This window comes from Ornithodoros turicata, chromosome 5, assembly GCF_037126465.1.
Source record: "Ornithodoros turicata isolate Travis chromosome 5, ASM3712646v1, whole genome shotgun sequence".
In the NCBI taxonomy this organism is placed as follows: domain Eukaryota; kingdom Metazoa; phylum Arthropoda; class Arachnida; order Ixodida; family Argasidae; genus Ornithodoros; species Ornithodoros turicata.
The window spans coordinates 31,888,184-31,913,006 of NC_088205.1; the positions used below are offsets into that span (position 1 = coordinate 31,888,184).

General features: G+C 48.1%; 1 protein-coding gene across 1 annotated transcript; it reads right to left on the bottom strand.

The window, feature by feature from the left end:
* Positions 1 to 1,775: 1,775 nt before the first annotated feature.
* Positions 1,776 to 24,565, bottom strand: LOC135395473 (sodium/potassium-transporting ATPase subunit beta-2-like). The gene is made up of 4 exons (XM_064626669.1): positions 24,495 to 24,565; positions 22,740 to 22,811; positions 9,040 to 9,487; positions 1,776 to 5,514 (listed from the first exon to the last, which is right to left on the bottom strand). The coding sequence occupies exons 3-4, from the start codon at positions 9,342 to 9,344 to the stop codon at positions 4,905 to 4,907; spliced, it is 915 nt and encodes a 304-aa protein (XP_064482739.1). The 5' UTR covers positions 9,345 to 9,487; positions 22,740 to 22,811; positions 24,495 to 24,565; the 3' UTR covers positions 1,776 to 4,904.
* Positions 24,566 to 24,823: the final 258 nt, after the last annotated feature.

A 24,823-nucleotide genomic window follows, 5' to 3' on the forward strand; every position in this document is an offset into this window, starting at 1 on the left:
GGTTCTGCATGTTAAGGGCCTCCGTGTTTGTCGTTCTCCTTGGCCCGCTGCAACATCTTTTCGGAAATCTCGAGATTAGTAGGTAGTTTTCTCTGCTCCTTTTTTTCTTTTTTTAGCGCGCGCGGCAACCTTGCATTGTAGATGAAGCTGGTGCAGTTTGTCGTTTTTGTGACACCCTCTCGCCCGCTAAAGATGGGGGGTAACGTTGGGCAGACGAGCGATCTGCCTGCGTAAGCTGGCGGCACGTTGCTCGGGGAAGAGGTAAGAGGGAGGTAAGCACAAGCTCCTGGAGTTGGGGTTCAGATATGCTGGTGGGCTGCATAGCTCGTTGTAGTCTGCGTCTTGCATTCCTCCCTCTCCTTCACCTCCCTTTTGTATTTTTATTAATTTTATTTGTTCTAATAAATATATCCCCCCCCCCCCCCTGTCTTGCATCGCCCGCTTAGCTTGTCGCATTTTGGACAAACGCGCCTTGCGTTGGTCTGAAGTCTCTCTCGTACACAGACACACTTACGCTTGAACTGGAGAAGTTCCTCCGCAGAGAACTGCTTGCGCCGGCATGCGTGGCGTCGAGACGTCCACGGTGTGACATTTGAAAGCGCGTCCTCTCTCATTGTGGTTTTATATCTGCGCTTGAACACGTATGGGAATTTCCATCCAAAATCACACGCCGACATGTCTGACCACAACTGCTGCCCCAGAGAACACAGCAGCGTACAAGTTAACGAAAAGCAAATATGTTTATTTGCTTACATGCAATTCTGCTGTGTTTGAGCCCTGTACTGTCTTCTGACTGCTCTGTGCAATGCTGATGTTGCGAATGGGCCACTAGAAGTCGTCTTGTCTCTTCTTTTTCTCTCTGCTTCGGTCTGCTGGCACTGCTGCATGGCTTCGTTCCTTCGTCACTAGCTGCGAGTGAGTTTTTCCACCGTTTCCACAGGAGTGGCACCGTTTGTTATCGCCTTGGATCATTTCGACGTTATCACAACACACGTGATCTCCAAGCAGCAGCCAATGAGTGCAGGTCTTACGCGGCGACATACCCTGCCTCAAGAAAACGCGGTGGGTTCGCTCATCAATGCTGTCGCATTTAAAAAGGCGACCACTTCGACGCCACCGCTGCCGGCACGACGGAGAAACTGAAAGTGACGTCATAAGGAGGCGATCCTGGCCACTGGAAGGCTAGCTTGATGTAACCTTGGAGTGAGCAAAGGATGTAAGTGAAGTCAGTCCGCTTGCAGGGGATGGGTCGGGCGGCAGCTCGACGCTTTTTTTTACGCGTGAACAGTGCACGCGTTGAATGCAATTTGGGAATGAATTTTTTGGGAATCTCTCTTTGGGGACCGTTTCAACTGTTTAATCGGTGGCATGTAATCGATGAATCAATCGACTGATTCGTCTAATGTAGCGAAGTAAGGGGATGCTTCTTCTCTCTCTGCTGTTCCCCCACCCCTGCCAGTATGTGCCCTCCATCAGTTCTCCGACCATCGTTTGTTCCCGTTCGTTCTTCTTGCGAGCAAGTTAAGCCATCCTTCACCGGCAGACAATCCCGGGTTTAACAGCCACATTACACTTACCTCAAAGTGGTGTATCACCTGCTTTAGCACCCTTCATCCTCGTCGGCGTACGGGCGTGGGTCCGCAGTGTCAAGTCCGACCCCCGGCCCGGCATAGCTTTCAGGTAATCCCGATGCCGTACAGTGTTCTGTATGGACAATCTCCGACGGCACATTTGACGTGAAAGACAGATGCTATGAAAGAAGGCTAGGCTTTTGGGAACAGTGCGCTCGAAAGGCTTTATTGATAACTTTGGCGAATGTGAACAGAAGTAAGAGCACGCACTATGGTATAATAGCCATACATAGGTGAAGTCTGCCTCCACACACACACACATATATGTATATATATGTATGTATCATATAGTATTTATATATACAGAGAATGAAAAAATGCTCCTATGTACAGGACGTCGGTGAGAGCAAACGTGGTGCGAAACCTCCGCGAATGACCGGCGTGCCAGCGAAACATAGTACACTCGACAAACAGCACATAATACATCCCGATGCGTTTCAGCAAGTGGCGTACACAGACACTACACGCTTCCCATGTCGACCGGTAAATTCTCCCATTTATGCGTTGCCAATTGGCCCCATAGGAAAAGGAGAGTAGTACTCTGCATACGCCGTCTCAGTCCTCCTCCGAGGACGGAGCGTCACAGAACATCGCAACAGTCACCGTCAGGCAACACGAAAGAGGAGACGCTAAGGACCGAGATTCGTAAACGCGTGTCCCTTATGTCACAAGCTGCCTTGCTGTCGATGGGGGACATGACAAAATTAAGTTTGTTACGGTACCAAGATGTAATCAACGCAAGTCGTTAACGTTTCTTTACTAGGATTTCCTTCTTCGGCGCTGAAGTAAGCTGTTTTTAGAGTAGCCACCGGGAACGAGATTAGTAGTGAGGTGAGCGGAAGGTGCTACATCCTGACGGATATCTATACGCGTCAGCTATGAATGCAGTTCCCTAGTTTGCTGGTTGCTCCAAGTGAGGTTAGCCCAGGTTAGGTTCGTGCAGCTTGCCTCGAGGCAATGGTATGACGTCACTTCCTGCTGGTCTCGTTCCCCATGGCTTTTCTTACGTTGAACTTGTGGTTCGGCCTCCTTCGAATCGCGATAACCTTGGGATACTCCTCTTCCCCTAACTGTTTCGCTGTTCGTTTCCCTCTGACACCCGCTGTTGCCCCAGATTCGGACCCAGGATGGCAAACTCTACCTCAGGTGCACACCCTTCGCTTATACTGGTTATCTCACAGTCCGAGAGGTGGAACTGTATTACATTCATTTCAAAATGTTCTGTCATTGTACAGGATGGCACACATTCGTAGTGAGGGCTGCACTAGCTGCGCACATGATCTGCATTTCCATGCACCCGATACAGGTACGTATGCACAGACATGGAATGGACCACCGCGTTCCTCATTGTGTTGCGGATCTGGAATGTTGGCGGATAGTGGATTATGATATTTGAATTTTTATGATAGTGAAAGTCAGAATGTGTACAAGTTAGTGAACTGGTGTACCAATAACGACTTTTGGAACTTCTCGAATTTGGAAATTCTTACATCTTCTTAATCTCCCCAATACATCTGGTGCCATCTGCTGAGATTTCAGTTCACGTTAAAGAACCTTGAGCGGGCAAGCAAAAATAATGTACGTGCAAAGTTTTCAACAGTAGACGACACCGTGCATTTACCATTTCATTACCAGTTAAGAGCAGCAAGCGGACGCAGAACCGTGACGGGTGCAGCGCAGCTCTCACGGAAGTGAAGAAGCGAAGAGACGCAGCACCTGAGACATGAATGTCCACGTAGAGGAGGACTGTGACCAAAGTTCCATCCAGATACCGACATCAAACGTCATCAACAACGCGAGAAGCGTAATGTTTACCCTCAACAGTAATCCCTCCTCTCGGCTCCCTCCGACGGTAATCACTTCAAGTTTTGGCAGTGAGATTACGGTGGCTGTCCATACCCTCGGTAGAACTTTCCCCACACTCCCCTAGGGGGTTGTGAACGTGTTTGTCCCTGGTAGCGTATGGCTAGGGAAGGCGAGAAGACTGCATCCCGAACTTATTAATACGTATGTATCATCTCGAAGCGCGTCATTATGCACTTTAAAGGGATAGTTGGCTCCCTTGCGAAACTGGTAAAACCGTGCTGGACGTGTGAAATAGACAATGAACAACACCCCGTCTATCACTTTCGAAATCGATGTATTTTCCGAGTTTTCGGTATTTTCCTGTGGGCACCACCAGCGCGGCCGAGCGCCGGGAGAGGAGCATATAACGGGAGGCTGCGATCGGCCCGCGTGGCTTCTCGTGACGTTGCTTCAGGGCTGGCGATAGGAAACCGCACCTCTGCCAGGGAAACGGGAACCCCCTCTTGTCGTCACATTGTTGTCAGAGTGACGTCGCGCGTACGTCATTCTCCGCGGCAAAGCATACTTCCGCGAATCTCGTTGCTTTCAGATGCCTACAATAGTTAGTGTTAGTAGCCTGTCGATAACGCGGCTTGCAAAGTACCATGTCTACAGCACCCAATCAACAGACAAGATTCTGAGTCATGCACGCTCTCATTAGTTCCAGGAGCTACGGTAGCTTCTCGGTGAAGTTATCAACGGTCTACTAAAACTCTCTATTAAATCATACCGCTCGAGCAGCCGGAACCTAATGCACGGACCTGATAAAATTCGAAATACACTAGCCTGCAAGAGAAATCAATGAATCGCTGCTTGGAGAGCGAACTATCCCTTTAACGATAACGGCACTGATGAGCCTATTAGTCGCGTTCATATATGTGCCCTCCAAAACGTCTCCACCTGTATTTTTATTTATTTTTTCTCGTCTGCTACCTGCCTTGCTGTGAAGCTGAACGTCCTTGGTGATGAAGGTCCGTCTGGTACATCTGTGTCACAACCCCCGTTGCACCAAGCGCTTTGTAACTGGGGTCTTTACCGATCACGCTTTATGCTCTGTTCTTCTATTCCCCATATTATGGCGTCCGTACCCATGTGGTTAGCACGTTTCAACTTTGGTACGTCGTGGACCTGTGTTCATGCATGCTGTGCTTCGGTGCAAAATTTGTTGTTTTGCGAAGCAAAATTAATATTCGAATCAGCGAGGAAAACACGCGTAAGAATAAGGCACGTCCCTGTCAACTGCCGTTGTTTGTGCCATTTCTATTTGTTTCCCCCTTTTAGAATTGGTCGGCATGTGCACACGGGGAGGGTGGGGCAGGGCCATGAAACAGGTGGTGCGTTTTAAGATACTGGTTGAGCCAGCGACCACATGGCAGTATCCAATTCGAGAACGATTCTCGCCAACAAGAAACGCCAATCGCGTCAAGTTCATTCAACGAACAAGTTGAAGTGTACGGTTGCACTCGGAGGTCTTTCAGGTGCCGTGTGGTTGATGTTTCTGGCCCACAGTTGACAGGTTACGGCAACGGACAGCCCCAATGTTGGGCGACGAAACTGTACAGCCACTAGGGGAGCCATGTACATCTCCTCGCCCTGGTAAGGAAAGAACTCTGCGCGAAATCCCCGCTCTGGTGTGTACAGTACCGCTCCCATGTTCTCCTGATCGAGCAGCGTGTCTCCATGGCAATCCAGGAAAGCAGCGGGCCTCCGTTGCTGGCGCAGTTCTTCCGGCAGGACTTCCCAGTTGTCTCGGTCCGCGTAAGGCTCCGGACTCCACCCACTTATGTTGGAGAACTGCAGAAACACGCAGGGGCTGCCGTCCTCATAACCAAAGTTCATGGCCGCTGAACACTCCGGGGCCACACGACGGATGTCAAAGAAGCACACGTGTCCACGTTCAGGGCGCCGACCAAAGCACTCACGCACCTGTGGTTTATCCAGGGCAGCGTCAGGTTCATAGCTGTGGAGCATCTTCTTCAGCTCACCCGTGAGCGCAGGCCAGCCGCGACCTTCGTATGGAAGGCTCCCATGCCGGAATCTAGATGGAAGAAAACATTCAAACTGTTAATGCCAGGGAAGAGGCGCCCCACGTACATAGAGAGAGAATTGAGAAAGCACAAACATCCGAAGCTTAGGTGGATACAGCAAGAGGCAAAGAACGGGACAGAGCTCGTTATGCTCAACGCGTTCTGTCAACATGCCTGGACATCGATATCACATGGTATTTATCTAGGGCAGGGGAACTCGAGACAGGTGCTGTTCGGCGGAACCTGCGACCTTGAGATCACAACGTCAAGGAACGCACTACTATACGCACTACTATACCAAATCTACACGACGAGATACCGACTTATGTTGAAATGTGCGAGGTGAGCTTGATACCGCCGAGTTCACCGACGCATACACACACAGGATGATGATGATGAAGAAGATGTGATGAGCCGTTCACTGCACCATTGCTTTTGTGGAAGGGGTGAGAGAGGGATGACTGTGACAGAGTGTCCTGCTTGAGCTCATCCAGTAGACCAGTGCGTGACATGAATTCCACAACAGCCCGAGGGCAGTGCATCCCCTGCAGGCCCGGCTTGGTTCGTCCACGGCCTGATAATTCTCGCGATATCGAACCGACGCTGGTCAGCTCGTTGCATTTTGTCTTCCATAAGGCACTTTCGTTCATACTGCCCACAGACCAGGAGGATGTGGCGCAGGTCGCCGCGCACTCCACAGACGGAACAGAGTTCTCTGAACTGCAGACTGAGGTCTGTGAAACCTGTACGAATTTTGGACGAAGGGCTGCTCAAGGGTATTGTACCCCCGGTCTACTAGAGCTTCGTAAGGTTCGTATAGTACCTGAAACCGCACATCTGACATTTTGCGACATTTTTGGTGAACGTAAGTGGGCTAAAAATATGCTGCGGCTTTCGTATGACAAGGCATATGGCCTTCCAGACACGACAGACGTTGCATATTTAGTTCTGTGTGGAGCCACACCGAAGGTACTTGAATGAACAGGTGTAAACATGTCAAACGATCGGGAAATAATGATGTTCGGACCACGCCAAAAACCTCGAGTAGCTGTCATATCATATATTACTCACGTTACGCAATCATTCATGTCACGCCATTATGCATTTGAGCATTATTAACCGTGTGCGCACTTACAGCCTAGCACGAATACTGTACTGGCAACCAGGAGAGCCTTGCAAGATGGCGGAATAAAGAGTGGAGTAAGGGCCAGTTCTCAGGGCCAGTTCTCACTTGGCGACGCCGGTGAGAACTTGGTGAAAGAACGATGAAAGATGAAAGTCACTAAAAAGGTTAGCCAGCTGTAGAGATCGAACCCACATCTTTTGGATTACCGGTCCATGGCTCTACCAATTGAGCTAAGCTAACACGCCTCTCCAGCGACTTTCGGGGTGCGTCATCTGAAGGGACGACAAACCAGCCACTCACTCTCACTCACCCTCCTTTCACTCTTACATTTTTTTGCTCACTCATACACACATTCATACGACGGAAATCGACGCAAGCGGCACCTGTTGAACAAGAGAGAACAGCCTCAGAACATCAGTTTCTCTCTTGGTGAAAGAAGTTCGGCATGGCAATTTTTTTGGCTCGACGCCTCTCCTCTCCCAACGCCGGAAGTGCGCGTCTATTTCCGCCGCCCGCTCACCACGTCGCGTCGGGCGTCGGCAGGTGAGAGTTGACCCTTAGACATGGAGGAAAGAAAGAGACGAAGAGACCTATGGGTGGTTTGCAACTTCCTGTCAAAATGGCGTCAGGGAAGTTGCAATGTCACATGGATTTACGCTTCCGGTCCGAAGTTCTGTTGGAGTCGTATAGCGTCAGCGTGTTTTCAACGTAATAATAAGTGGATGTCCAGCGCTAAACAGCGCTAATTCAGCGGAAAAAGGGCATATACCCTGAGAAAACTTACTTTGGAAAAATGTAATCAGTGTAAACGAAAATTGAACTAAGGGGTGTAGGCACTTGTCACCAAATGCCGTGCTGTATACTTATCGTGTTCAATTGTGCGTGGCTGTGATAACGTTATCAGCTCCCCCCCCCCCCCCCATAATGTGAAAAGAATATCACTGAAGACACGGCTTCGTCCCAAACTAAAAGGAAACGACTACATGCGTACTATCGTCAGAGTGCGGAAGATTGCTGCGTAAAATACTGCCTGTACATTTTGTTGTGTCATATCTGAAATGTTGCTTGTCATCTTTGTTATCTGAAGCGTCAAATTGACCGCGTTGTAACAGAACATTTCGCACAGCAAAAGATAGCGATTTCAAAGCTCACGCCAAATGAAACCGAAACATGAGCATGTGTCATGTCAAACATATGTCACGAAATCTAAACTTTGTCATAAGAAAAGTACGTGAAAAGTAAGTAAGTACGTGCGAAGTACCTTACTTCTTTGGGGGGCAGGCGTTCCCAGGAGAATTCATCTTGGTTGTCGTTTAAGCCAGGGCTTGTAAAGTTTTGGTTTGCTCCAATTGGGGGGGAGGAAGCGAAATTTCGGACCGGAAGTTCGAAGACCCAGCATGCGTAGCGCCACTTCTCAACTTGAAAACCAGCCGAGCTTGGGGGCCACTCCTATGACGTCACCAATCACTTTCCGGTTTCGGATACATACATCTCTATGAGAACCCCAACGTATAGCTTCGGAATAGGCCTGTTTCTGCGAGCCAGGTGGCGCGAGTGAGCAGCAACGTCCAGAGCCGTTTATGGGTAAAGTTTAGCCATTATTTGTTCTTTTGCCGCCCAGAGATGGGAGCTCGGCGTGACGTCAGACACGTCATCGCTCCGCCCATTTGGCCAGAATGAAAGGTGAGCCGCAACGGCCCAGGGAAATTTCAAGACTGTACCTCCGCTCCAAAATGGCGGAACGAAAGGCACGGGGATATTTCAAGGCAGTAGCTGGAGAGGAGTGGCGGTAGCGCGCCGAAGTGGCCCCCAAAGTGGCATGTGCAAAGCGACCTCATTTGGCTATTCTGATAACGTGACCCCCCGCGTTACTCCAAAGAAGCTACAGCTCATCTTTTTTCCTTACGTCCACTCATGTCACTTGCCCCACGCCACCGCCGCCGGTAATTTTCGGTACGCCGAGGGCCTCTTCGCACCAGTTTTCGGACGCGAAAACGTGCATTCCTTTTTGCTCTTTTGCTAGTTTTAAGGATCCTTAAAACTATGATTCACAGGCTAACGGAGGAACTGCCAAGAACACGTACGAAACGTTTCGCACTTTACTTACCCATCAAAGTCACAAGAATGAATGCAACGGTTACAATGCCAGCTCAGATTTTGTAGCCCATGGAAGCTCGTCACAGCGGCTTCCTCTTCGGCTTTAATTGGCAAATCGTTGACACAAATGCGATAATTATAGGTTCTGCCAATTGGCGCTTAGGGTGGACTGTGGAGGACGAAGGAATCCGACGCACTTTTGAACGCGTCAATAGAGACCACAATGTAATTTGGTATATTTGAAATTTCCATGGAGCTAGAGCTTTTTTCAATAACGCATTGCATCAAGACAATCATGTTGTTCTCTTCATACCTGATGAATCGGTGCGGGCCCCGAGGTCGTGGCCAAATTGTCATAAGCCTTGGTCCGGGCTCCTCCCACACGTCCATTTCCCATTCCTCCTTTGTTCGTCGGTCCATGGTGAGCAGAGTGGCTACTAGTATAACAGCCACCAAGAGGATAGCGACGAGCACAGCGATCCACCACATGACGCGAGGCTTGGCCAGCCACAGGCTTAAGCCCCCTCTTGCATCCTGGGCCGCTGGCGGTTCCCCAGCCTGAAGCTGCTCCACCTTCGCTTCTTCTTTCGGTGCCTCGTCGGCGTTTCGCTCCGCCATGGCTACGGCCGGCGGACCGTTGAGCAAAGGGTCCACTTGTTCGGGGCTGCCAGGGGTCTGCCCTGCGGGAGTGCCGGGCTTGGACCCCGTGGCCCCGATACTCGGTGCCGACGGCTCCTCCGCACCAACGGTGCAGCAGTCGCCTGTTAAGTTATAGGTGAGTAGTCACAACTTCAGGAAATAAAGAAACGAAAAATGAATAAATAAACACTTTGCCTAGCAAACGAACTACAAATCAGCGCCGCTTTCCTTAGAAAAATCGCAAGTCAGACACACGAAAACGTCGTGTGGAGGACGGAAGCAAAGGTGGAATGAACCAAGCTGAGGTCAGCGCACAAAGAAAAAAACAAAAGAACAAGTGCAAGACGCCAAGTTCATTGAAAGGCTGAAACGTGGCATTCGTCGAAAAAGCCAGATAGCAGAGCTGCTGTCTGGATTTTTCGACGACTGTCGTATTTCAACCGTGCCAGGAAGCACGGGCGGTTTCTCTTGTAATACTATTGCCGTAATATTTAGTTTATTCATATTTATTATAATAACTTCAAACATATTTCGTACGTGTAACACACAAAATGTTTGCGTAACATTGATCGCGACAATACTGTTGAACTTGTAACACTGACGAATGGATTATGCACTTCAAGTGCCACACATGAGTTTACCTCAAGAACGAGAAAACCAACGAAGACAATACCTTTTTCTTGGCACTTTTTTTCCGTTTCTTTTGCAATTGCATTTTAGCAATTTCCAAGAAAGATCTATTGGTGGATCATTTGAAAATGCCGCGTTAGCATAAGCCTTCGATTCCTTCTTTTGCTTCCTCCTTTCTCTTTTGCTTCTTTTCTTTGATTCCTTCGTTTGCTTCCTGTTTTCTCTTTCGCTTCTTTTCTTTGGCTCCTTCTTTTTCTTCCTCCTTACTCTTTTGCTTCTTTTCTTTGGCTCCTTCTTTTTCTTCCTCCTTTCTCTTTTGCTTCTTTTCTTTGGTTCCTTGTTTTCCTTACGTTGCTCTTCAGTCTCGGCAGCCCGTCGCCGTCGATAGCATTCTGTTTTCCTTTGTCGTCTACTTGGCCCGGCACTCGTACTTGGTTCGCACTCCATTGTATACTTCAAACTCCCCCCCACACACACACCCGTACGCTCAGACTTTCCCGCGCATCTGGCACGCCGCCGAACCTCCTCCTCCGCTTGGCGCGCGCTACCGTCTGCACGTCTGTCCGCAGATCGACACCGCCGTTTTTCCTTTGACATGACCCTTCTCATGCTGACGCATTAATAAGGCCTCTGGCGAAAGCAGAGACGAAAAGACATGCAATTCTTGTGGTCCCATCTCACTCTTCGAATGCACACGGAGTGTGCGTGGGTAGCTCGATGCGTTAGCATTAGAAGGCTAATGTCAAAGGAAAAACGGCGGTGTCCATCTGCGGACACGAGAAAGAAACGAGAAGGAAGGAGCAGCTTGAACGAAGACAGCGGGAAACGACACGCGAGTTTTAATGCGTTAGCATTAGAAGCGTCATGAAGAAGAAGTAGTACAGTATACAATGGAGTGCGAACGAAGTACAAGTGCCAAGCCAAGTAGGCGACAAAGGAAAACAATGCGATCGACGGCGACGGGCTGCCGAGACTGAACAGCAACGGGCTGTACTATAGCAGTGGGACTGGTGGCTTTTAAAAGTTGGCGAGTGTGTTTAAAAGTGAACTAATGCATGGAAGTGTGAGAGGGCGTATACCGAGTCTAAAAATATAGGCCTGTACGGCTGGCCAGAGGGCGCGAGTGCGCATTGCTTTCAGAGACGCCTGTGGCAGTTTTGTGCAACTCTGCTAAGTACACGGTGTGCTGTTTGGCATAGCCACACAGTACTTCGTACGGCTGGGATATGCTTCGGCTCTCTTACTCGTTCTCTGAAGTGCGCGGGATTGACGTTTTTTTCTAGTTTTTTTTCTCTAGTGAACATGTGGATAGTGAATGGCGAACTTGCGAGTAGAGCACCTGAGAAGTAGTTTTTGGGGGTGGGGTGGGGTGAGAATTTCGTTAGGAGTAGCAGAACAAATCGGGAGAAGAGTTCAATTTCTCCTTGTTTTTTGTTTTTTTTTCTTACAGACAAACAAACAAACAAAACGTTTTTTTTTTTCTCTCTCTCCAGCAAATGTCAAGAAAGGGACGCTACTCGTCAAGCAATACGCAACATAGGAAGGGTTTTGTAATGTGAATATGCAGGATGCAGCGGGATTAGCGGCATGATAGCAGTCTTGCCCCGCTGGTAGTTTTATAGGCTTAGCGCCGTATAGGCAATAGGAAATGTTAAAAGAGCCGCGTTTTTTCCTTTTTTCGAATTATCCACGGCAAATTAAACAAAAGCAAGGCTATGAGATGAAATTCTAGAGCATTATTCATCCTCTGATATGCGATTTGGCTTTGAGTGTCCCGCATAATTCATTTTATCAGCACTACAAACCCGGGAGTTTATCTTGGTGGACCCTGTATATGTCACAAGTCAGTATGTTCTCAATGTTTTATTTCACGTCTCTCGGCACCCCACTTCCATGGAAGTTTAGCAGGCCTTGGTAACATTTGCAGAGCAGTAGGACATTTAACATAGGTACGATTTTATGATCGGTGCCTGGAGGTTGACAAGGGCCCCACACACTTTCATTACTTTACCCATGTGGGGAATTAGGGCAAGCGGTGCGCCGTTGTTCAAGACATTATACAGTTTCAACCTCTGAATTACACGCTCTACATGGATTCTTGTGCTATGACAAGTGTAGAGTTCATGTCCTCTACAGAAAGCTGACCTCCCCCAGTGTTGAATGGTGGCATCAGGAGAACAGCTCCCTGTTCCCCCATTATAGTTTTTATCGCGGGGAAACCCTTGTCGCTCATTACCAGGCAGAACATGTGTGAGAAAACCAGACTGCCTTGTTGTGAGGGAATCTGAGTGCCGTCCCCCATAGGGCTCAGAAACAAACGCAATCACGCCATTGGGAATGATACCCACAAGCTACTTAAGAGTGTATCCCCCCTTATAGCGAGAATAAAGGTACTAATGTTGTTCCTACGAACGCTTGTGGCACGAACGGTAGTGATTAAGCGAAAAACTTGAACCAACACGTGCGACTGTAGCCGAAGCGAATACAGTAGCACCCCGATTCGTCCAAATGTTTATTTCGTCCAAGTATTCACAACGCCCAAGTACTCAGCACGTCCGGAAAAAAATTGGACATAGTGGGCATTGGATGAACTGAACCAAAGGGGGGGGGGAAACTTGACCAACCCGTCCAAATAACCGTCCCGTCCAAACGCTTGTTTCGTCCGAAAAGGGAGGGGGATCTCCGAATGCGAGTGAACAATTGCTTCGTTTACGATTGAAGGTAGAATTTAAACATTCACACCGAAAGATGCCATGCCATACACCAAGTAAAACGAAAAACAAGTGCTCAGCCTGCTCTGTTTATTTATTTTTCTTTCTTTATTTTTTTCATTCCAACAACTGACTTATCAGTGAAGGTAAGATTTAAACATTCCCACTGAAAGATGTTATACACCGAGTAAAACGAGAAACAAATGCTCAGCCTGCTCCGTTTATTTGTTCTTTTTTTTTTCTTTTTTTTCATTTAAACAACTAACTTATTGGTTAGCATGGCCCAGCAAGTGGGACATGCACTGCAGGTATGCCTTGATGACATGAGCAAACTGCTCTGTTACGTCTGTGAAGTTTGCTTCGTTTCCCAGCATCATTTCCCCTGAGCTGTATTTTCCGTACGCCCATGAGAAGGAAGAGCGAGCCTCTTGTATCGTCTCCTGCTTGGCGAAGCCCCGTTCAACAGCAGCCGAATGCGTACCTGCAAATGGCGGTAAGAAGCATGAATACAAAGAGAGCAAGCGAGGAAGTATATATGCTATATTCTATTAATTATCATGATGATGTTCCCTGATTATGCGAATTTGTTTCTTACCTGGTTGTGCTTACATTGTGTATGGTTGACTCAAATTCGACGAGGAACTTCGAAAACGTCATGTGGGGTTGGCTCTTGAATTTCATGCGCAGCGAATTATGCCACCCTTCGGCGTGATCGTTTGTGCGGAGATCGTCCTCATCCGCAAACTAATTCCAGAGATGAACGTTGGTAAGCCACTGCCGCTCGAAGTAGTCTACGTAAAGGCAAAGGGCCGCAAGTTTCCTTTCAGATCCCTAGATGTCTCCAAGAAAGATCACTGACATTGGGAAACGCGGTACGTAGCGAGAACACAGCTATAGAAAACAACACATCGTTAACTGGACGGTCACTGTAGGTCAGCGGTCCTGTGAACGGGTTTGTGTTTTCTGTGATTCCCCGTTTGATCGATAATCCATTTGCTTTCATGAATACAGTCACCTGCCATTCACCCAGTGTCAAAATGGCCTGTGCTTTCATGAATGTAGCCAGGCAGTCGCCTGCCGAAAGGAGCAGATCCTTTGGGAATTCCCCCATTTGGACGAAACGGGCTATTGGACGCGCTGGGCAAGTTTCTCCTCGCCTGTTCATTTCGTCCAAGTGTTCAGTACGTCCGATTTTTTTCGGACGAATTAAATATTTGGACGTTGTGAGCACTTGGACGAAATAAACGTTTGGACGAAATGGGGCGTAACCAGCGAATACGAGTGTACTTAGCAGAGTTGCGAGACTGGCCCACCAGGGGAGAAAAGCAGCGCTGCTGTCGCCCCCCGAAACTCCAGCCGAACATGCCTATAAGAATTATAAAATTATGTGGTTTGGAACCTTTTTTATATGCATTTCATTAACACCATCTGAACCACAGAAAAACACGGCCACGCTATGCCTAACGGCTTCGGATGGGTGATCTTGCGAAAGGTATGAGCCTTGGGTTAGGTCATGTAAGCACATTTTAGTTAGGTTAGGTCAGGCTAGGTTACACAGAATGGGGGGGTCTGGGGGAGCGCCCCCCCCCCCCTAGGCACGCACTAGGCGGTGCGGGCATGAGACTGTGCCTGATTAAAGATGGCGGAAATCAGTCCCATTGCTATAGTATATCCCAGCAACGTAAGCAACGCCTGTCTGCGGACTCCACGGCTCAACGCCGAAAGTGCGCAAGGGAAAGCAAACGAACGCAGCGGCTTGCACGGCAACCTGAAATGCGCCGCAAGAAGGGTCAAGCAGACGCCAAACTTCCCGCGACGGAAACTGGGGCAAAACTATCTCGACGGGATGCAAACCCAGCACTTCGAGAGGCGGAGGCAGCAGCCAAGAGGGCTAAGCGACAGGGCAAAGCATCAGCGTTACACCTCGAGAGATTCGCAGCAACGTTCACCAATACGATGAGTCCTGTGCCTGACGCCTTCCCACAGATCTCAACGTCGTTGCTGTGTACCTGCAGCCAGGGATTACACACAAGCAAGTGGCAACCGCTGTAAACGACATGATGGACTGCGTTATGCTTACTCAGGAATGGGTCGTCATGGTGAGAGACTTCAACCAAGACGATGTGAAAGGCTTCCAATTCGCCTTAGATATGCGTTCTCTGTGCTTTGTCCGTTCTGCCGTCCCCAAAGGTTCCATCTCCACTGACCGAGGAACGTGTGTGGACCACGTCTAGCAAACGACGCCTCTGGTGGACGAGGTGCTGTACATGGCGTGCCACTTGACCGACCACAAAGTCCTTCTGGTGTCTCTCCATAAGGACCCTCCCCCCAAAAGAAGTCGTAGACGGCTTTTGGACACCAGAAATGCAACATTCTAAGAAAAAAAGATCCTACCTAGAAAGAATTTCCTACCCAAGCTGGTAGAACGACAGTACTTCTACCATTTCGGACCAATCCACGCGCGCCTTCTCCTCCGTGGGTATAAGCGGCGACGTCCCTTCCCCTTGCTCCTCTCTCTCTCACGCTTTCTCTAAGAAAACAAGGGTGGAATTTCCTACCCAAGCTGGTAGAACGACAGTTTCAACTCTGTAGTTTGTTTCTACTTTGCAGTTATACACAAAAGGTAAAATTGGTTTGAGTAGAAATGTGGTTGCAATACAGCTCTATACCGATACGGGTAGAAAGTTCTACCTTTTTTTCTTACAGTGAAGAAATGCTCCAGTGAACCGAAAGGAGGAAGCAAAAGAAGAAATCAAAGGCTTATGCTAACGCACTTCCAAATGATCCACCAATGGACCTTCCCAATTTTTTATTACCGCGTTATATGAATATACTAGCTCCAGGAAATACGCCAAATATTTCCTTTGGGAAGCGCGCATTTCATAAGAAAATTAGTTTAGATTGGAACATGGTAGCCGCTGAAAAAAGACAAATAGGGAGGGAATCGAACCACGCATCTCTCGATTTGCCAGTCGAGTGGGCTGACCACTGCGCTACGCTGGCACGGCTTGCCGTCGACTAGTTTACAAGAGGGTGCGCAGTCACAGCGATCTCTCCCAGCTTCTTCTGGCGTGCTGTGGCATCAGATCATAGAGTACTTTTATTGGCTGCCGAGAATCGTCTGCTACGGCGAGGGAGCAAAGCTCGAAAGGCCTGAAAGCTCTCTTGCGCGCCACGATTCGCGCAACACTCATACTTTTTGTTCAAATACGTATGCCAGGCCTTGTAAGCCTAGTTTCTACTCCTCCTGACTTTTTCTTTTCGGACCATACGAGCCAAATCCACAAACCATGACGAGGCTTGGCGACGGTATTATGAAACAGCACGAGAATTCAAGACGGAGATAGAAATAAGCAAACGTAAGTTCTACTCTGAAGACCTCCCTTCCTTACTCACATCAAATCCAAGGAAGTTCTGGCGAGTCATCTCTCCGACTTCGTCAAATGACGACCTTGCAATTTCCGGAAGCAATGGTATGCCCCTGGACGACTATGGTAGCGCTTGTGCTTTCAGTGATTATTTTTCCTCTGTCTTTACACATGAGGACCTGAGTTCGATCCCATCCTTGCCGTTTTCTAACATAGCAGAAATGTCTATGGTCTCGATATCCGTCAGTGGCATAATTACAGATAATATGGAACTGTCATCATCAGCTGGCATAGACAATATCAAGAGCAAAGTTTTAAAAAATATAAAGGAGCCCGTTTCAGTCCAACTGGCACAAATCTTTACACAGTCGTCTTTACACAGTGTTCGGCATGTACCTGCTGACTGGAGAGTGCGCTGGGAAAAATTATCCCAATTCCTAAATCAGGTCCACGCCACTTGGTCGAAAGCTATCGCCCAATATCATTAACGTCTGTGCCCTCTAAAATACTGGAGCACATAATATTTTCCAATGTTACGTCTTTCCTTGAATCCCAGAATATGCTGTCCCCCATCAACACGGATTCAGGAAAGGGTTCTCGTGTGAGACCCGACTTGCAGAGTTTACTAACGATATACATGCAGCAATGAATGCTAACACTCAAACCGATGTCATTTTTGTAGACTTATCCAAAGCGTTTGACCGCGTACCCCATTCTCGGTTTCTGTACAAATTGTCCTGCTACGGAATTCATCCTGTACTAATTAACTGGATTCGCCTTTTTCTTACTTCTCGTGTCCAGTTCTGCTTAGTTAACGATTCTTCATCTCCGCTAACGAACGTAACATCTGGTGTACCACAGGGTACAGTCCTTGGTCCCCTTCTCTTCCTGCTCTACATCAACGATCTCCCCCTATCATCCCTCTCAACCATGCGCCTTTTCGCGGACGATTGCGTCGTCTACAGAACAGTGTCGGATTTGCAAGATCAAGTTGGGCTGCAACGGGACCTTTGTAACATAGGAAGGTGGTGCTCCCTATGGCAGATGCAACTCAATAGCTCCAAGAGTAAAATAGTTCAGTTCTCCAGGAAGCGTGAAGTCCTGGCCTACAATTACCGTATCGGTGACAAAACTCTCAGCCACAGTGAATCATACAAATATCTTGGTGTCACAATTACAAAAGATCTGCACTGGGCCACCCACGTGAATTCAATAACAGCGGATGCCAACCGAGCCTTAGGCTACATCAAGCGGAATCTGCGCCTCTGTCCTCCTCACGTTCGCCTCCGGGCTTACGAAACTTTCGTAAGACCCAAGGTTGAATATGCTTCCGCCATTTGGAGTGCTTCCGCCATCAGCTTAACCTAATATCCTCCATTGAAGCCATCCAGAACAGGGCAGTGCGCTTTATCTATTCCTCATATTCACGGTCCACCAGTGTGTCCTCATTGAAAGCTAGTTTCAACATGCCACTTCTCAGCAATAGACGTAGAATTGCTAGGTTGTGCTTAATACACAAGATGTACCATCATCCCACACTTTCTCACGGGTTGTTTCTTAAAGGAGCATTAAAGTGGTATCTAACATGGCCCAAAACTGCTGTCATCTTGTAAAGCAGTATGTGAAAAGCATTCCCACAAAATATTTCTGTCCAAAGTTGTATCACCACGGTGCAATTAATTTGGAAAATCGCTGCCGCGGTGACAGGCCGGAGCGCTCCAACTGCAGACCACACCCACTCTAGTGTGACGTTCGTGGTAGAGAGCCCCTCATTCGTTCGTAGGAAAAACCGTCTGCTACGAACATTGCTAGCTGCTTCTTGTTGACTTCTATTATTTATATGATTTATATCACGTTTTCTTTAAAAGAAGAAGCATATACGCAGCCTGAGAAAATAAGATTACGATCACAAGAGTAATATATCTGTGGCTTCTGTGCAATCTCAGAATTCACAGCAGCAGAAAGCTATTGCGAAGCGGTATTGTGGAAGAGGTATTGTGGCGCCACCTGTTAGCCACTGAACCAACTGCGCGGTGAAAACTGTCGGACAGGCTGCACACTGTCGAGAAGCACGGGGTTTTTGCTGTACAAACGCAGTTAATTTCGGGCTGCACCACTCGTTCTTCCCGTGGTGCCTGCGGTCCCAAAAAATCGTGGTTGTGTCGTTGACAGCCTTCAAACCCTCCGTTTCGGACATCACGAAGCCGGAGAACGCATGGCGTCTCCCAAGCGGTAGCAGACGCTCCGGCCTGGGCGATGTTGCTCACCTCGATCATGTGATCCCAAGTCCAATGAGGAGCGTCCTCACCACTTGCGTCACATAGTGACGTGTGTGGTGGCGCTCATCACGTGCCTATCGTGAAGGCGAAGGAGGATGTTTCGCGCGCGGGAGGTTCGGGGAGCTATTGCAGGCGTCCCAATTTAGCTACGGTTGCACTAATTGTGGGAAAACTGTTTTCGGCCGCCTAACATTCCATACTGACCAAAAACAGAAAAAAAGTTGTGGGCCTCTAGACTGCTCCTTTAACACATACTACATTTCTAACCGCATCGACCACTCCAAAAAAATAAAACATGTGCCTTGCCACACAAATAATTTTCTTCATTCTTTTGTTCCATCTGCAATATCAGATTGGAATGGTCTTCCACAGCGCATTGTAGAGATTGTTAATCCGAGTGCTTTCCGGGACGAACTATGTACATATTTTCAGTGAATATCTTTTTGGAAAGTTTCTCTTTTCAGTCTCTCTTTCCCCCATTGCTTTCGAGCATGTTATATAACAGTATGTGTAACCTTAACATTGTATAATTTTTTAAGTATGTGCTATAATTGTAGCTCGCGAGTGTTGTTATAGATTGATTTTGTAGCACTTACTGAAGTGGCCACTTTTTTGTCCACCCATAATGTAATGCCCCTGGGCCCTTGAGGTACAAGAATAAATAAATAAATAAATACTGACCGATTTCCGGTCTAAGGTGCCACCACTTGCCGTGTATTCACACGAGCGACACCCTCGAGGAATAGTTCTAGTAGGAAGAAATAGCAAAAAAACTGGGGCAGAAGTTCCACCGTGTCTTATGCCGAGCATTCGCACGGCGCCGGAATATCGGGAGTGACGTGCACGACCTACTATTTCTGGGACGATGTCATTTGCACCCTTCCACAGCGCCGCAATTTGGAAGCTAACAGTGGCGCTACTAATCGGCTCGTTTATTGTTTCATCAATACCTTACCTTAGGATTTTTTCTACGAGCGGTACATGTCCCACGGGAGATGCGTTCTTGCTGAACTTGTAAATTGGTTATCATCAACATTCTATTCGTTTTGATCTGAACTGCACGCTATTGTGTTGCTATTGTGTTGCTGTCGTGTCGTGTGGTTGATGTGGTGTCGTGGGGAATGAGCAGGCAGACAGCGTCGCAGAAGCAGCTCTCTCATATCGGAAGCGGACGAGTATTGCACTGCTGAGGGGAGACCATCGTTCCATTCTTCGACGCCTCCTGACACCCCTGGCTTCCCGCCAACGGACAACCCCCCCCCCCCCCCATCTATGCTGAGCAGAGGTGATCCGACACTCGCTTTCCGCATGCCACGAAACACCTCTCGTCAAGATGCGGCATTACTTCATCGAACGCGACTCGATGTGGCTTTTACAGCTCATTGGCGTTACCGCTTGAGACAAGTCGACTCTCCCAGATGCTGTTACTGCCAGGGATCGGAACCGAAACTGAACCCGAACCGAAAACCGGAAAAAAACGTTATTTTCTGACGAACCCGAACCGAACCGAACCCGAACGATTTTTTTGCTTGTCCTGAGCCGAACCGGAACTGAACCGAAAAAAATTGATACGGTTACCGGTTCGGGAATCGGTTCAGGGGTGAATTAATTGTACCACTGACCGACCTTTTTTTTGCTCACCTGAACGGTTATCTCACACCTTTCTCTTACAATCGTGTACGGTGAGCGTAAGCTTGCTTGCATGTAGTAAAATTACTGCCCGTGGACCGGTTAAACCGATGCCGAAAAAAGTAACTGTTCCAATCCCTGTAAATGCCCCGACCGCTGACAGATTTTTTTTTGTCTGTGTATGTGCGGGGGGGGGGGGGGTTCTCCCTGAGCCGAACCCGAACCGAACCGATATACCTGAACCGGTTCAAGCTGATAATTTCGGGTCAGCGGAGCTAAACCCGAACCGAACCAATATGCCTGAACCCGAACCCGAACCGGACCGAAAAAAATACCAGTTCCGATCCCTCGTTACTGCGGTGCACACTACCAACCTTCCCGAACAGCACTATCGGGGTCTCGTAGTCAGCTGGACCCTCTACTTCTCTCTATCAAAATTGCTTGGTCCCTGGCCAAATCCAGCCAACCAACGCTCACCCCTCAAAGCTCTTCTGGCCTTTTTGGACACAATAGGACTTCCATCCTTATTCTGAATGGGCTCATTATTTCATTCCCCACATCACCACCAGCGATGGGTTATAGTATCGCCCCTGGCGATGAAACTCCCCATTCCTCATCTTACAAATAAAGTTGTTGTTGTTGCTGTCGTCTGCTACTGCCTTAGGTCCGCTTCTGCCAGTTCAAAATTCAAATTTCCACTATGCAGTCATAATGGAGATCTCGCGGGCCGATGTGTAGCGCCCCTAGCGAATCATGTGGACGGGCTCCTGCATAGGAGTTCCCGGTTGTGAAATGGTCGGTGTGACCTAGTAGGTCGTGCACGTGGCGTGCTACGCACATAGCAGTCGACACCATCGGCCCTGTCGTCTGCTACGGAATATCTTGCGGCTGAGCCTTAGGGATACTCCCCAAGCTTAGAAGGGCACGAAAAGACATAGCGTGGCAAGCAGAAAGCTATGCTAGATTTTTCGCGTCTTTCGCTTAGCATTCTGGGGAATATCGCTCGTGTACACGGTTACACTATGCGAGCTGCCCTCTCATCAACATACGAAGTCACGCTATGAAATACAGGGACACGCACTCAAAACATTATCTCTTACATATTCCTGCTTGTCGCACTTAAACTCAGTTGATTAGATTGTGCGACAAGGAAAGCTTGTATTTAATTATACAACTTTTCCGTTTGAGACATTTTTATTTGACGAAGCATAGAGAGCAGTTCTGCCTGGAGTTTTCTGTTCACCCTCGGTCAACAAACTATTATTAGCGCGAAACAGTGTCAGAAAACAGAGTGTAAACTGGGGGAAATTACTTGGCACAGTCTGCACTGCTGCGTGACGCTTTGCAGCACAACTACAACCCATGTCAACAAGAACAAATACATGAGGAGGATAGCAATATGTCACGATGTCACTATCCGTACATCTCCCGTGGTTTTTTTTAACACCCCCCTGAAGTTTCTGAGATTGCCCAATATAGCTCGGCTCCCACTGCACTGACCCACAGATATGCATCAACACATACTTACATACCCCACCTTGGAAGCTCGTTACCCCCCCCCCCCCCCCCAGTTTCTAAAATGTGATTGTCCGAATTTCCCATTAATGAAATATAATTGACGTTGCACCGGAGTCTCTTTAAGATGGAGCAATCTATTCGCTGTGATTGCAGAACTTCAGTGTTACGGTATTAGCGTGTTTCGAGAGCTATGTTACCGAAGTGAAGACATTTTCATTTCACAGCTCGTCGATGTATGTTATCCAAGCCGAACGCTACACGATATATTGCATACCGCCCAGTCGTTATGTTTCTTATTCTCGACGAGCTCTACCGGGCGCCAACGCAAAGGAGGAGCGAGCAGCCCCGAGGACGGTGCCGCACGCCGTACATTTCTGCAAGTAGGCTTCACCGCAGCGCTAGGAAAGACGCTCTCACAAATATCCTAGCTTCATCGCGCGCATTATTCGCGCTGAGAGATGCTGGGGGGGGGGGGGGGGGGATAGAGAAATCCTGCTTACTCGTCGACGTGACGTAACAACCTAGAGTCAGCCAATCAGGGTCGTGTTTTCAACGGCGGTAGCCAATCACGAAAGTGCTTTCAGCTGCCGTAGCCATGCAGACGAACCACCGTCGTCTGCGAGTAGTGATTGAACGTCTCCGCGTACTAAATGGGAAAACTTTTAAATAAAGCGCAAAACGGTCCCATATCTTTCTCAAGAGTGATTTTCTGAAAAGCGCGTTGCACTTTTTGTCTACAGATTCATGTCTACAGGTTCCAAATTAGCTGCAATAATTTCCGAGCTCTTGAATTCGCAGAACGGCGATTCCCAGTAGCAGACGAATTTTGACTTTACATGTCCACGTATTGAAGGAGGGAGAGCAGGCTACAAGCAGGCCTCTGTATCTAGGTAGCGTTGGTTGAGAGACGCTGAGTTTGCAAACAATTCGCACGTTTTTCGTAGTTTTCTTTTTCTTCTTTTTCGGAAATTACCACTCGTCCCACGAATGAACGCATCATCGCAATTCGCGATTCAGCGTTTCCCGCAGGAAGGGTTGGCTGTGATGAAAATAGTTCCACGCGAAAAAGAAAAGAAAACATTAGGTCTGCAGCATTTGAAGTAGAAAGCTGGGCATTTAATTTCACCGTTTTTCCTGGCTGTTCTTCACATCGAAGGCACACATACAAACACACATGGACATTGCTAAGTCACTCCTACTAAGAAGGGTTGACGGGCGTAGAAAGAGGAAGCCACTTACCGTCTAACGTATCGCTAAAAAACACACCTGCACATGTTTGCAATGTACCGGCGAAGGCTGGTTTAGCTGCGTCTGCAATGGATAAAAAGAGCCGCTATTTGGCATACAGAAGTACACCACACAGAAGGGCAGTCTATAGTAGAGTAAGGCCGATTGGAATTTACGCGAGGCAGGGCTGTAACAATAAGGGTCATATTTTGGTCTGTCTCCGCCAGTGTTTCTTTCTGTTTCTCTCTCTCTCTCTCTCTTTCAGTCCGGCGATAACGTCCCCATCGTAGAGACAGAAACATCGTAATCCCCTCTTGACCGCAACCGAAAGGCACGTAAAAGCAAGTTTATAGAGAGTTAATTAAGGAAGACATGCCATTAACGAAACTGGTTAAAGTACTTATCGTAGTCGCAGGTACTTTTTCATTGTGCCTAATTAATTATTTAGATAAGATTAATTAGCCAACTTTTAAAACGTTGCCTTAAGAGAACAGCCACGGATACCAGTGCACCTGTATGATTTTTTAATGAAAAAATCATCCCGGGAACAGCACCGCAAGCGATACTACCCCGACGATAGCGTGTGTAACTTCAAAAAATAAAATAAGCATCGCCCTTCGAGGAAACGACAATGTGTAAAGAAAAAAATGAAACGGCATCTTGACGGTGTTCTCCACAGCAACTGGAACTTTCGACAAAAGTTGGAAGAAATTGACTCCTGGATTTCACACGAGTATGCAACAAGTACGAGTACGTAGTTTATACTAGTGACTCTAGTTTATACTTAATGCCCAAGAAACGCCCTTAGCTCTACGGATGCTCCATGCTGGGTATTCGTACTGGAGTATAGTACACACAATCGGTTATACATACTTGATATGTGATAGCCCCTTTTTGCTGATTGATTAGAAAATGTGAATTTTTAATTTGACGCGTAAAATGGTATTCGTTCGTAGGAGATCGCTGCATCCAGACTAGTTATTCTCAGTAAGTGGGAAAGTTCCTCAACAAAAGGTGAGCAAAAAATAAGCACGAAGGGATACTGTGTCCTCTCTCACCACGTTCGCGTGCACTTCCGGAGAAGTACAGAATTTGCATTTTTCGGAGTAAACGTTTCATCGCTCGCCAAAGAAAAACCTGTAAAAGCGGCCAGTTGATGTCGAACTCCTATTACACACCATATTATCAGAGACCAATACGCATATGACCTGACACAACTTGCGAGGAAAACGAGAAGGTGCTTCTCGATCTACACCACACCCATTGACGAGAACTATTTCGCTGACAAACAGGAAATATATATTCCCCTCGGTATTACGCTTTCTTCGAGAGCTCCTCATCCTACATAGGCAAGGCAAATGTGCATACGTAATGCTCCAGGACTTTTCTTAGGCCAAAGAGCTGTCGTAATCCAAACGACAATAAATGAATCACAGATACCCCCGGGCTGGGGTGGGGGTGGTCTTTCTTTAAGGTACCTACATTTTTTTCGGGGGGGGGGGGGCAACACAAATCAATTTTGTGACAATAAACTCGAAATATGGACACCGTGCTGTGGAAGTGGCCTTTCATGGCGACTCGATGACATCGCAATATCCAGGGGAGTCGATCAAGTACCTCACGCAATGCATGCATGGGTTGGGTACGACCTTGACCGGTCGTTTCCTGATTGACTCCATCCGGGGGTTCACGCGCTGACAGAACTAGCGGACTTCTCGCTAGTCGAGCACCGGAGTCACGTACACGTGTGATTGAAAGCATGCTTACCACCAGTTCGTACAGCCAAATGGTATAATATTGGAACAGCGATTGAAGGGAGAGGCGAGATGCGGAAGAGCCTGATGCTATCGATCCACTGCAGCGGAGCTCCGTGGCGCCATCGAGAACACCATCATCGTCAAAGCGACGCATGCATCAATGCCATGCCCGTGCGAGGCCTCCCCAATGTTACACGACCCTCGAGGACGAGTAAAAAAGTGTAGCTTTACCTGAACAGCGACATCCATGGCGAAAACGAAAGGCCGCTTAGCGTCGTCTTCTCTGGGAAACAAACCAGTGTCAGTCATCTGGCGAGCATGCGCACAACACAGAGGCGC

What these genes read in the sequence shown, in the direction of transcription:
- LOC135395473 (XM_064626669.1), bottom strand. Translation starts at nt 9,344, where the DNA reads ATGGCGGAGCGAAACGCCGACGAGGCACCGAAAGAAGAAGCGAAGGTG. An exon ending in GGCCCGCACCGATTCATCAG is followed by an intron (nt 5,515 to 9,039) that starts GTATGAAGAGAA and finishes TCTTCCATCTAG; the next exon opens with ATTCCGGCATGGGAGCCTTC.